The sequence below is a fragment of the Megalobrama amblycephala genome, linkage group LG17 (genome assembly GCF_018812025.1).
Source record: "Megalobrama amblycephala isolate DHTTF-2021 linkage group LG17, ASM1881202v1, whole genome shotgun sequence".
Lineage (NCBI taxonomy): Eukaryota > Metazoa > Chordata > Actinopteri > Cypriniformes > Xenocyprididae > Megalobrama > Megalobrama amblycephala.
In genome coordinates this window covers 46982103-46996247 of record NC_063060.1, presented here as the reverse complement: position 1 = coordinate 46996247, position 14145 = coordinate 46982103, and the positions used below count along the sequence as shown (strand labels likewise).

Below are 14145 nucleotides of genomic sequence, written 5' to 3'. Positions count from 1 at the left end.
AACAAATAAAGTTATTGCCTCTTAAAAGAAAGTATTGATTCTGAACTGCCAAAACGAGTCGTCTGCAATTCCAGTCTCACGTCCTGTTATGTGCTTTATTTAATGTTAAAAGCATCTAATTTGAGTTTGAATATCATTTATAGCCATACTGTAAGAAACAATGGATAATTCACTTCATGTACTCTGTGACAAAGACTGTGTGTATTTTTAATTATGTTAAAATGCTGTAATATTTATGAATTTGATTGTGTGCCTATCCATTTGGTTGCCAATGCAGTGCACTTGCAGAGAGACTCCGCCCACACACTCTTCTGATTGGCTGTGATTTTGGATTAATTTGGTTGTGAATGCAGTGTATTTGCAGAGAGACTCCGCCCACACACTCTTCTGATTGGCTGTGATTTTGGATTAAAGGCAGGGTAGGCAAAAAAATGTATAAAAAACTTTTTTTCAAAATTTGTTTAAACTTTATTTATATATCAATACATAATTAAAATGTAAGTACTCTGAAAAAGAAAGTATAAAAATCGAGTGTCTGTAGACCTCTCACGACTGTTTTAAAGACAGCTCATTATTTCCATTCACTCCACCCCCTCCCTTCTGGGCTCCTTCCAAAGCCACGCCCCCAAAACGCATGAACGTGTGACTCCGACCACTGAGCTGGAAGACGCATTATTTACCTGAGACGAGCGGAGAGGAAGGAGCACAGTGCATGTAGTGACATCATGTCAGAATCACATGTAATAAAAATAACTTTATAATTATGAAGATAAACAAGATGTATTTTAGTACTCACTATCAAGCTAGCATATTGATATTGGTAAAGTTTAAAATATATATTTTTTGAATCGCTAACGAGCTAGTTATCTATAAGGCAAAGCTAAAAACAGGTTGCATGATACACGTTTTTCCATTACCATCATTTACACTGTGATGAAGATGAATTTCGTGTAAGATTCATAACATATACGTTGTTCTACAGATCAACAGAGTAACATACACTCAAATATCAACTCACAACTGCATTGCAGACACAAAATAATAACACACACATACAACAAAGTGTGTACGACACACACAGATACAAGATAAAGACATCAGTAAACATAGGTAGAGAATATAAAAACAAAACAAAGGCGAAAAAAACGTGCAGGTAAACTTACAGGTGAACATGGTAAAAGACTTAGACAGAGGGTAAAATTATGCACAATTCAACACTATAGCTATCATTATTTATCGTCTCTACTACGGCTCGCTAAGTAATGTTATGTTAGCTATATTACGCAGCTACGTGTGCTAATGACACATGCTTCATGAAAAAATAAACAAAAAAATATGTATGATCAAAATACAAAAAGAAAGATTTACCTGTCCAGCAGAAATAAAGCCATCAAGGAGTCACTTTTCAGCCCCTTGAGTTCCCTCAGTTCTCGCCATCGCTGGAAAGCCACGCCGATATTAACTCGCGTTTTATTTCTTTGTTTATCCAAAGACTTTTTGTTCATTGCCTTTTCTTGTACTGTTACTGTCTTCCTTTTTTTGCCTGGTTTGCCTTCACTAACTGCATAGGCCGGTACTGTGAATTTAGCTTGCTGTTTCTCTGCCATTGTTTTGGTATTCCTAGGATCCATGCCTCTTGGATTCCCCAAATCAAACGTGTGCGCGCAAGTGGGCAGGTCATGTGTGGCAAAAGGGTGGTTGCCATGGTTGCGAGAGAGTGACAGCCGCCTAAGCCAATCCTATGTTTCGTCCCGGATGGAAATAATGAGCTGTGTTTAATACAGATTAAACGGTCTAGAGTCACTCGATTTTTATACTCTTTTTTCAGAGTTCTTACATTTTAATTATGCATGTATATATATAGAAAGTTTAAACAAATTTGGAACAAAATTTCTTACCTACCCTGCCTTTAATTTGGTTGTGAATGCAGTGTGTTTGCAGAGAGACTCCGCCCACATGCCCTTCTGGTATGGACAGACAAACTGCTTGTTGCTGGAAATGTATCGCTTCACATCTGGTTAGGACATGGTGGTGCGGTCACATTAGTGAAATTTCAGCAAAGTTTTCACAGGCATTAAAGGTCCATTTTATATTGTCAATAGTGTAGTGTATGAAGCTAACAGCTCACACTGAAGTCACTTTCAAACCAAGCAGCTTTCTGTTTCTTTTCTTTCACCCTCACACAAAATTCCAGATTGCATGTATTTCTATTGAAATTACTGGATTTTGCCAGTGAAAAATTGCCGTACAACAGTAAATGTGATCGCATTCAACTGTGCGTCTGCAGCAGACTTCATTCATTCCACTAAAACTGTTTAACACAGTGATGACTGATAACTTATATGTGTTGATGGAGTGTTAATGGCTCTCACCCGGCGCTCTCGCTCAGAGTCTCTGTACATGAGCGTGAGGTAGTTCAGGTCAGCCGTGTCGGACTCCGTCTGCCGGGCTTCGATCAGACGGCTGATGTAGCGGTTGACGCGTGTCCCCGGGCTGCTCTGAGCGGCGTTGGCCGACGTCGACGTGCGGTTCCTTAGCTTCTCCGGTGCGGAGCGGAGAACCCTCCTCTGCCAACGGACGATCACATGATGAAGCTGTGAAGCCTTTATCAGACTGTCAGTCCAAATCTGATTTTTGTGCATATCCGATTGGAATCCAATCATATATATGTGGCAAAAAAAATCACATTTTGGGCCAGATTAACTAAACAGGGCAAATACGCGCAATGATGGGATAGGAGAGGAAACTTCTGCGGGTGAATCTACTGACCAATGCAATCTAGAGCAGCGCAGAGCCGTTGCTAATCAGGTGCGAGTGATCTACTAACAACACAGCAAATTAAAAATAGCATGGCTTGGCAAATTTTATGGTCAGATAGTGTGTTCCTCTGGCATTCGAAATAAATTAACACGAGTGGAGAAGATTCTCTCCCTTCTAACACGCGCTCTGTTCCCTGTGGTTCCTCCTCCTACATCAGCTATCACAGCACTAAATGGGGGTAAGACATGCTTTTTCTGGGTATTAAATAATGGCGCAAGTCCCAGTATACGGACTAGCACAAACCATAGTAAATCACATTGCATGATTCATTTAAATACTCTCCTCCTATTAATTTTGCATCTGAAAGGAAAACTCCTATAAATGCATATGAAATAGGGACAGATGTAAAACCTTACAGTAGTTTTTAATACCAAAAGAGGTGTTGCACTGACACGTTTTGTTAGTAAATCTGGCCCTAAATACAATTTTTTACAACTCCATTTTAAGCTACATTCATATGTGTTTTGAAATCCTATTCATATTCATTCCACATTCATGGAAATACATTTCAGTCCTGACTGCTCTAATCTTATTTCATGTAGCTCATGTCTGCCTATGTCACTTTAAAAGACATTTCAGAAGTCTCAAATTACGGCTGTAACCCTGGTTCCCTAAGAAATGGGAAAGAGACCGGCGTCTGGAGTTGAGGCCATTCCCCATTATGGGGAATAGCCTCAGTGTGACCGTTGTCTGAACACATGTATCAAATACGCCAATCTGCAAAATACGTCATCAACTCTTTTCTGCCACTGCTTCAGGAGACAATCCTTGTCCACGATCCAAGTCCTTAAGCAGGTCGGCCTGGTACACTGGCCTGTCCCGCTGCTGCATACGCCTTCCTCACAAGCCGCGAAGTGGTTTGACATGGTTTTGAAGGCAAGGCTGGAGCCGTAAGTGAAGACGCCTCACACTGTGAAAGATAAACCACCAGTGGTTCCCCCACGGGGGAACCATCTTCACACACCTGTGCTTACCCAGGCCCTCCATATTCTTATAGCTCAAATGCTGGAAATGAAAGATGAGAGCCAAGTATGGTTTCTACCAAGACTTCTCTACATCAATATGAAGGTTTGAAAGACCTTATGAGGAAAGGACATTCATGGCCCACTAGGAAGCGCTCATCCAAGCAACCACAGACAAATTCCCGGGGCAGAATTAACCTGTGAGTGGCATGAGCCATTACATCCAATAGTTCCCATATGCAGGGCTGGTGGGAGAACCAGACTCAGTCAAAACATCACCATGTGGTTCTCCAAATATTTACTACTTCCCCAAATAACCCCAGCCCCCCTCCCTCCCTCAAAAAGAGCTCCCTCAAGAGCTGCACATGTATGTTCCAGGCCAAGAAAGATAACACAGAGATTGTGTGAGTCCTCTGGTGTGAGGACGTGCCTACAATGAGGAACACACTGACGTCATAGACTGGCGTGGGCCAACTTCTACAAATGCATATAAAATAGGGACAGATGTAAAACCTTACAGTAGTTTTTTAATACCAAAAGAGGTGTTGCACTGATGCTTTTTGTTAGTAAATCTTTCCCTAAATACAATTTTTTACAAGTCCATTTTAAGCTACATTCATATGTGGTTTGAAATTCTATTCATATTCATTCCACATTTATGGAAATCCATTTCAGTCCTGACTGCTCTAATCTGATTTCATGTAGCTTATCTGCCTATGTCACTTTAAAAGACATTGTAGAAAGTCTCAGGTTACGGCTGTAACCCTGGTTCCCTAAGAAAGCAGAAAGAGACGCAGCATCTGGAGTTGACATTATGGGGAATGGCCTCAGTGTGACCGTTGTCTGAACACGTGAATCAAATACGCCAATCTGCAAAATACGTCATCAACTCTTTTACGCCACTGCTTCAGGAGACAGTCCTTGTCCCTGATCCAAGTCCTTAAGCAGGTCGGCCTGGTACATTGGCCTGTCCCACTGCTGCATACACCTTCCTCACAAGCTGTGAAGTGGTTTGACACGGCTTTGAAGGCAAGGCCGGAGTCTTAAGTAAAGACGCCTCACACTGTGAAAGATAAACCACTATCTTCACATACCTGTGCTTACCCAGGCCCTCCATATTCTAATAGCTCAAATACTGGAAATGAAAGACAAGAGCCACATATGGTTTCAAGACTTCTCTACCTCAATATGAAGGTTTGAAAGAAATGGTAGGCTCACGAGGGAAGGACATTCATGGCCCACTAGGAAGCGCTCATCGAAGCAACCACGAACAAATTCCCATTTCTCATGCGAACAGGGCAGAATTAACCTACTTGTGGCATGGGCCATTACATCCACTGATGGGAGAATCAGGCCCAGTCGAAACATCACCATGTGGTTCTCCAAATATTTAATACTTACCCAGATTCCTCCCCCCTCAAAAGGAGAGACAAATGCGATCTGAGCCTTCATACCTCCCTCGAGAGCTGCACATGTATGCTCCAGGCCAAGAAAGATAACAACGAGGTTGTGTGAGTCCTCTGGTGTGAGGAAGTGCCTACACTGAGGAACACACTGATGAAAACTCTTTGATCCACTCATGATGTCATGTCTGATATAGATTGTCATGTTTGGTACACATGTTCAGACACCGGTCACGCTGAGGGTGTTCCCCAGATCCCATGTCGAAGTAGGGTCCCACTTTATATTAGGTGTTTTTAACTACTGTAATTGTTATGTACATGTACTTGTTGTGTTGATGTTGTACTACAACACATGTGCTGCTATTGAGGTAGGATATGGGTAAGGTTAGGACAGGTTAAGGTTAAGAGGACAACAGTGCAATTTCTAGATTGTGATATTAATCACAGCTGTAATTACATGAATGCTTACAATGTAAAGCATGCATGTCAAATGATTCATTTAAATGTTCGTTCACAGTAGTTAAAGGGATAGTTCACCCAAAAATGAAAATTCTGTCATCATTTATTCACCCTCAAGGGCTTTGGGCCTGTTTGGTTACCCATATTCTTCAAAAGATCTTCTTTTGTGTTCAGCAGAAGAAACTCATACAACTTGAGGGTGAGTAAATGATGCCAGAATTGTCATTTTTGGGAGAACTATCCCTTTAAAGACACTTCACACTTAATAAAATGGGTCCAGTTGTGTTATTGCGAAGTACAGTTTGAGTGAAAAATTACAATTTACTGCTTACACATTGTTGTTTTTTGGCATAGGCATGCCAACCCAATGTCATTATCATAAAAACCAATGTAGATATACCGGAAAATGAAAGAGCGCCACAGGGCAAACAAATCAGATACATAGCGTGGACAGTCAATCATTTAGACCATATCCCAAATGTATGAACAAATAATGGGATTTGGACTGAAAGTGTGAACGTAGCCGGAGAGTGACAGCAGCTGGAATGATCTAAACAGCTGTGTGATGTCCAGATCAAGACAACACACACCAGCTGCTTTGCATCATTACCATCAGACATCAGTTTGTCTTGGGGAAAAATACATTCATTTTACATTCATCATACACAAACAGCAAGAGTGTGTCCTTATTTAAACAGACATACCTTGTCGCCATCCTCACAGTTCATGACGTTGGAGAAGGGAATCTCAGCCTTGAACATCTTGCGGCAGTGCATGAGCTGCACCAGTAAGTAACACACGGTCTTGAACTTCATCTTTTTGGCAGGTTTGATGTCTGACAGGATCAGACCAGGAAAAATCTGTAAAAACACATACAAATTGTAGTGAGCAGATCTAATCCCAAATTCAGTCAACTATGACTGAGTATGAAAATCATGTGACATTAAAATAAAAAAATATAGGCATCAGGGACCGTCCATGTGAAACATGAGCTAAATGTAATGCAAAGCATTGTTTAAAAAAAAGTATAAAAAGTGTAAAAAGTTACACTACTATCTACTCAATAAAATTGTGGCTACAGATTACAAGCAATTTTGTTAATTAAATTCAACATATAAAAATTGAGTTAGAATGAATCAAAACAATTCCTTAAAAGTCAACCATTTAAAATGTGTAAAATTAGCAAACACCATTACAAAAACCACAAACTGACATAAAAAGCAAAGAGTCAAACTGCCCAACTAAAAGAAACACTGACCACCATAATGGCGATCAATCATTTTCAATAAAATCAACACCAACATCTAAACCTCTGTTAATTCTTGTATTTCTCTTTCCTTCAATGATTCTGCTTGTTTTCATCAGGTGTCATCAATGTTGGCAATAAAAAATAAAGAGTTCTTAATTCATCTTTGACGTCTGTCTGTCTATTCAGATATTTTTGTTTGAGTTTTACTCATTTTAAATGATTGACATATAAGGAATTAATTTGATTAATTCTGACTCAATTCTAATTGTTTAATTTAATTAATAATATTGCTTGTAATTTGTTGCCAAAATTTTATTGAGTAGATATAGCGTATTACTTTTTACAGTGTATAAAATCAAAGCCTTGTGTTTAATCAAGTTGTGTTCCAAATTTGAAGTTAAAATCACAAAAATTGAGCTTGCTGTGAGATTTCGTTTAGGTGCTGTACCAAAAATAAAATAGCCAACGGGTGACAAATTGATTTTTATGCATTTTTCTGTCATAAATATACATTTCACAAAAAATGTCTCTATAATATCGCAAAACAGTGGCCAAATATGGAACCTTGAGTCTCAGACCTTTCCAACAATATTTTCTGCCAAATTTAGAAAAAGTCTGGATTATAAATAAGTGCAGTAAATTTTGTAAAATGTAACTCTGCCCACTAGGGGGAGGAGCCTGCTAAATGGTTTTAAAGTACCATTTCCATGGTAACACAATGCCTGATTTCAAAATGAATTTTGAAAGTTTCAGCTTTTGAATGATACCTAATTTAGTATGATTATTAAAATATATAAGGGAAAAAAGGCAATAGAAAAGCAGGACACTAATCATTGTTGACATGTTTGTATTTTGTTGATGATTGTGACCATACTCTATGGTGTAAATAAGCACACACACACCTTCCTGCGGTGAGATGGCACAATGAAGAAGGTCTCGATGTCGTGTTTGAGCAGGAACGCGTGTCTCTCGCGGCCGTTTCCCGGCTCCACCTCGTAATCTCCATTCAGACACTCCAGTGTTGCGCGAGTGATGTGCACCTTCCTGCAAACCAAACACATGAAAGGACAACAGTCCTAAAACTATCCAAAACAACACATTAGGCCTGATTCTGGGAAAAGAGAGCTATAAGTTGAGCTGCTCACCCAGGCAATCCACCAGCCTCCATCATGTTGGCCAGCGTCACGTCATTGGACCACACGTCATACTGCCACTTCCTCAGGCCCAGCACCCCACAGAGCACGCGTCCCGTGTGCAGACCCACACGCATGTTCAGATCCACCTCTGTGGCTTCAGCCACCGATCTGACGGGCATAATGACAGTCTGAATGACTCTTAGTTTTTATGTAGATGCCATCTATAATCACTAGTTTGATGAAAAGTGGTTTAATCAATTATTTTTAGTACCTTTTAGTCAAAAGTCTGGAAATAAAAAAACAAAACAAAAACAAATCTTAATTATTTCAAACTTTTGGCTGGTGGAGTATATTGTAATGCATGTGTGTCTAACTTGTTGACCAGCAGGTGGTGCTCTCATCAAACTGATATGATGCTTACAGTAGCACATACTATAAAGGCTTGTGTGAAGTTGCATAGATTCAGATCAGATCATTTTTGCCACCTTGCCATCAGATCAGTTGTAGGTTAGATGAGAATGGTTCAGTATATCAAAATAGTTATGAATAAGGTATAGAAGAGCAAAAAAGTGGCATCTACTTTGGGAAATGGATGTTTATTTTAATACAAGGCTCTCAAAGTTCTCTAAAAGCCTTTATTAAACCATGGCTGTAGGGATATAAAATAAATTATTCAATTCTTCAGATAAGCTTTTTTCTGTTATTCACAGAAGAAAGAAAATCATTCAGGTTTGAAATGATGTTGGTGAGTTTTCAGCTAAAAAAAAATCTAAGAACGTTTCACTAATCTTCATATTAAGTTATGAAAACATAATTTCTGACTGTTTTCTGAATGTTCAAAATGTCCAGTTTTTTAAACTGTTTTCTCGGTTATGTGATCATTAAGAAAACATTTAATTTTATTGTTCTTCAAACTTTACGGAAACATTACTTTTGAATGTTCTCTGAATATTCTGAAACAAGTAGTAACATTTAAAAATTAAAATATTTCATATGATGTATGTGTTAATATTTTTAGAACATTATTAAAGACCAGATAACTTTGAACGAACAATCTATTAATGTTACTGGAAGAACATTTGCTCCTAACTTTGAGAGAACCTTGACAGAACATTAGCTAACGTTCTGAGAACGTTTCCTGTTAGTTGGGTAACTGATGACCATTTTTGAGTTATAAGCTAAAAAAATTCAAAGTGTTGGCGAGGTTTTATTTGAGAAGCTCAGAAGCTCAAAACACACAAGGACAGTTTGATATATCAAAAAGCTCTGAAACTGAAATATAACTGAAATGTATGAAACTGTAACTGAAACACGTGTAAATCAAAGGACTCAGTGTATGAGCAGATGTCCTCACAGGAATGACTGGACAATCGCTACTGAATTCAGTCTGAGGGCGGATTGATGGAACAGTAGATTTATGGCAGAAGCTCATCGCCCTGCTGCCCTTGAACAAGAGCCTTCAGCAGAGGTGTGTGTTGAGGAGGAGGAAGCGCACACTCACGTGATGGTGTCGATCATGTCCAGGCCCATCTCCACGCAGCAGTGAGCGTGGTCTGTTTTGGGCTGAGTAAGTCCAGACACACAGTAGTAGCAGTCGCCCAGAATCTTGATTCGCCTGCAGTGATTCTCCTACAGATGAACACAGGAGAAGCAAAACCTTTACAACTAGAACTCAACATGAGTTGAGTTTCATAGCACATGCCTCAGACGAATAACACTCTTTAAAGGGGTTCTTGATTATGATTTCACTTTTTTAAACTTTAGTTAGTGTGTAATGTTGCTGTTTGAGCATAAACAACATCTACAAAGCTACGACGCTCAAAGTTCAATGCAAACGGAGATATTTTCTTTTACAGAAATTGCTTTTTAAGGACTACAACGGCTGGTAGGGACTACAACAAGCTTCTTCCTGTTTTTTTTGACATCACTAACCCTAAAATTTACATAAACCCCCAAGGGTTAGATTGTTACAGACACCACCGTTACTGACAATCCTCATTTTTGCTGCGTGAGATTCTCCAGCTTTGTTGTTGTTGTTGAGCTGTTAAAGCTCCGCCCTCTTCTGGAAAGGGGGCCGGGAGCAGCAGCTCATTTGCATTTAAAGGGACACACACAAAAATGGCGTGTTTTTGCTCACACCCAAATAGGGACAAATTTGACAAGCTATAATAAAGGATCTGTGGGGGATTTTGAGCTGAAACTTCACAGACACATTCTGGAGACACCAGAGACTTATATTACATCTTGTAATAGGGGCATTATAGGTCCTCTTTAAGCAGTGGCTTCTGACAACACTGTGACTGATTTAATATAAATGTATATTCACTCTAACAGGGAATGTTCTGGCAAGGTTCTCTCAAAGTTATAAACAAACATCTGCCAGTAGTGTTTATTCAAAGTTATCTGGTCTTTGAAATTGTTCTCAAAATATTAGCACATATAGATTGTTATTCTTCTGAAATGTTTTAATTGGATGTTCATTTTTTAAATGTTAATACATGTTTGAGAACAGCCAGAGAATATTCAAAAGTAACGTTCCCATAATGTTTGAAGAATAATAAAATGGAACATTCCCTTAACGTTCATAGACGTATGTCTGTGTTTGAGTTGGCGTCTGCACACTATTGCAACTGCTGGCAATTCAGTCCTGGGTTTCATGTCCGGGTTCATATAAATGTACAGTAGTTTGTCCTGAACGCTCAAATACATCTAAATCAGTGAAGCTGTTTCTCTCATTCACACTGTATCTGGGGCTTGTTGATTATAACGGAAGCCTTCTAGTTCTGCTGCTTCACTTCAAGTGTTTATTAGGTGATATACCGTCAACATTAAAATCAAGTTCAAAATAAGTGTTTTTTACTTTGATGCTGCAGCTTTATATGTTGTTATTTTCAGACTCATCAGGGATGGCTGTCATTACTGAAAAGAATTATGGAATTATGGTGCCACTTTATATTAGATCAAATCAAATGCTCATGAAGCCATTTATATACGTGTGGTCACTGATTGTAGTTTTACTCAGATTACTGATAGACAACACAAGATCATGATCTGCTGCTTTTCTAAGTGATCAGATGCACCATATTCACAAGAAAACAGCTGAAAAGAAGCACAGGCAGGGTTGCCAAGTTTTCACAACAAAACCTGCCCAATTGCTACTCAAAACTAGAACAATTGCATTTCAGTGGGTTCCCCCAGTAAAAATTCCAGGGGGTAAAATCTGTGTTTTTGGCGGTGTTCCCTAATTTGCATTCCAGGGGCTAAATATCATGTTATTTGGGTCACTTCAACCCACGGACAAAAACCACATTGCGCTATTTTTGAGCTACTTTTGACCGGCCATTGGTCTATTTTTGTTGCACAGACTTGGCAACCCTGAACACGAGACACATCTACAGAGCAGAAGATCAGGAGCGACTCTTTACACACCAGACAGGAGGAAAACACCTAGAAAGACATTAGAAACAACACAGAACATTGATTCAAACCACATATTTCACCTCAGCAGCCGCACAGGAACACCCTGAAATCCCTGATTTTTGGCCATCTATGACTGACATATGACTTTGAGGACACAGACCTACATATCCTGCTTAACTAGTACAGACACAGACATGAGGATCAGTAACACACAACATGACAAGCCTCACTTCAGGCTGTGTGTGTTGTATGTATAGTGATTCTGCCGAGCAGGAAGTGGATCCCTAGTTTCCTGGATCAGCATGTTTCATTGCTCCAGGGAAGAGCTCAACCTCTCCACAGTAGGACAAATATCAAATCTTTATTAGTTTTCAGCCTCCTCAGATGAGACCAATATACCGAGACATTTAAAATCACAACAAACATAAATGTGAAGGTCACTTGCATGGATGAATAAGCTGAGCGACTTGCAAAAAGGTTTCAAATATAAATGTCATGTTATAAAAAACAAGTAGAACTGCTTGTCCACAGTTTTAAAGTAGTTTAAAACTAAGAAGTCTAAACATGTTATAATCTCTTGAGTCTCTTCTGTCATATAATACTGTCATATTGAGTCACAGGAAGTACTAGAGGAAAGAAACTAGGCAGCAGGTTTATCTGATAAACAAAAGATGATCATTTAAGGAATTGAAACTGCAATCACATACACAACATAGACAATAACCGACACTGAACAGATCAAACTCAGGAGTATAAATGATGAACTAAACTAGACACAGGTAAGAAACATAATCAGTAACCAAGGAAACCAATGACAAACACTGTGACCACAAAGGAAACAGGAACCATGGAATGAAATGGAAATCAAAATAAGAGTCCCTAAACAGAAATCAACAAAACTAGATGTGGCAATAACAATATTTGTGTTGTATGTAGAATTTTAAAGGTAGGGCCTAAATGTTACATTCAACAACATTCTAAACAAAATGAATATTTTCACTTTCTAACATTTACAGATAAGGATATAATCATAAAATGTGAGTTGTGCACTTAGGAAAACGTCTAAATGCGTTAAACACGTCTGTCACAGCATCTGAGTTTGAGTCATGTTAATCTATATATGTATTATGCATACATTTTGAGAGCCACTCCCACAATTAACAATCACGGCACATAAGCAAGTCCAACCCTACATATCCTCTTTTTCAATAATCCGTTACACGCAGATGTACATCATGAATTTTAATGCTCTTGTTTGAGGCGTCAATATCATCGACTGGTCAAACAGCACTTGACCTGTCTAAATAACAGCCTGTCACACTCTTTTGGTCTCGTATATTCCTGAATGTCCAGTTTGTCCTCGATAGACTTTTTGAACCACGACCATAATAATCCAGTCTCTTCTTTACCCCAGTGAATGTGTTTTCTGTCACAGTTTGTCATTTTGAGTTTTCCCTTTAAAGACTGAAACAAACTCAAGCACATAAAGCTGTCTGAGACTGTGCAAAGAGCAAGAAAAGTTAATGAGGCGAGCAGTGTTCAGATTATGATTGGTGCTAACGCTGCCTCTCTTCTGGAGCAGAGTTTCATAAATCAGGGTTAAAGCAGGGTTTAGAAAGACAATAACCTGGAGATAAACGCAGTGTGAAAATCCCATGCAGGATTCAAGTGTGGAACGACACAAGTAAATGAAAGAATTTTCATCTTTTACGTAACTACCTTTTTAATGACTATTTAAATGTTTTTTTTCTGGTGAAACAGGGCATTTCAAAGGATTTGTCTTTTCAAACCCCTGGTTATGTTCCCAACATACTATCCTGCCCTGGTTTTCAACAAGACCAAATTATAAAGATAAGATGATAGACAGAACTAAAATATGCAATGTGATTTTGAATAGCGATAAGCGAAAAATGAAATGTGAATGTCTCAGTAGAGAATTATTTGTTTGTTCAGTTCATTTCACTGTTGATTCTTTGGTAAACCAGTTGCGATTTGACACAGGCTTTTACAGAAAAACATGGACCCATTTCACCGTTCATTCTGATGCCTGATCTGTGATCAGAGATTGTTTTGATCTGTAAGGGCTCATGTACTGTCATACATTCATGTTGCACAATGGTTCATTGTTGTTTATGAGTCAGTAGACCAAGCCAGTGACAAAATGGTTAACTTCACACTGTTTTTCTTAATAGCCAGGAAATAAAATTGGGATTAAATAAGAAAGCAATCAAAGAATGCTCCTTTTGTAATCGGTGGATATGTCACTTCAGGTTGTAATTTGAGTCCTTCGCTTTCACCAAAAAATCAATGACACCGTCTTCACTGCTCAATGAATCTCCAATTCACATTGTGTTAGTTGTAATGAAAACATTGGTGATTGAGTTGCAGTGGTGAGATCAATGCACTGCAATCGGCTCCAGTGCAGCGCTGCAACATTTCATGCACTGAGAGTAGATATAAATATGATGTAGCACTTTTCATGATTAGTTTTTCTTGGCAGCTGTAAGTAAATTTTTTCCACATGTGTTCCATTTCATATGCAAAGATGTTAGCCAATCCCTTTAAATGCAAATGAGCTGTTGCTCCCCGCCCCCTTTCCAGAAGAGGGTGGAGCTTTAACAGCTCAACAACAACAAAGCTGGAGAATCTCACGCAGCCAAAATGAGGATTGTCAGTAACGGTGTTCAGCCTTACAT

The 14145-nt window shown here is 39.0% G+C and overlaps 1 protein-coding gene across 1 annotated transcript in view; it reads right to left on the bottom strand.

Moving 5' to 3' along the window:
• Positions 1 to 14145, bottom strand: part of adcy1b (adenylate cyclase 1b) — a 43753-nt gene that overhangs the window by 8775 nt on the left and 20833 nt on the right. The window contains exons 5-9 of the mRNA XM_048164295.1: positions 9531 to 9658; positions 8039 to 8197; positions 7796 to 7937; positions 6349 to 6504; positions 2373 to 2567 (exon numbers count right to left, since the gene is read on the bottom strand). Coding sequence (XP_048020252.1) covers positions 2373 to 2567; positions 6349 to 6504; positions 7796 to 7937; positions 8039 to 8197; positions 9531 to 9658 — 780 coding nt within the window. The remainder of the gene's footprint in view (positions 1 to 2372; positions 2568 to 6348; positions 6505 to 7795; positions 7938 to 8038; positions 8198 to 9530; positions 9659 to 14145) is intronic.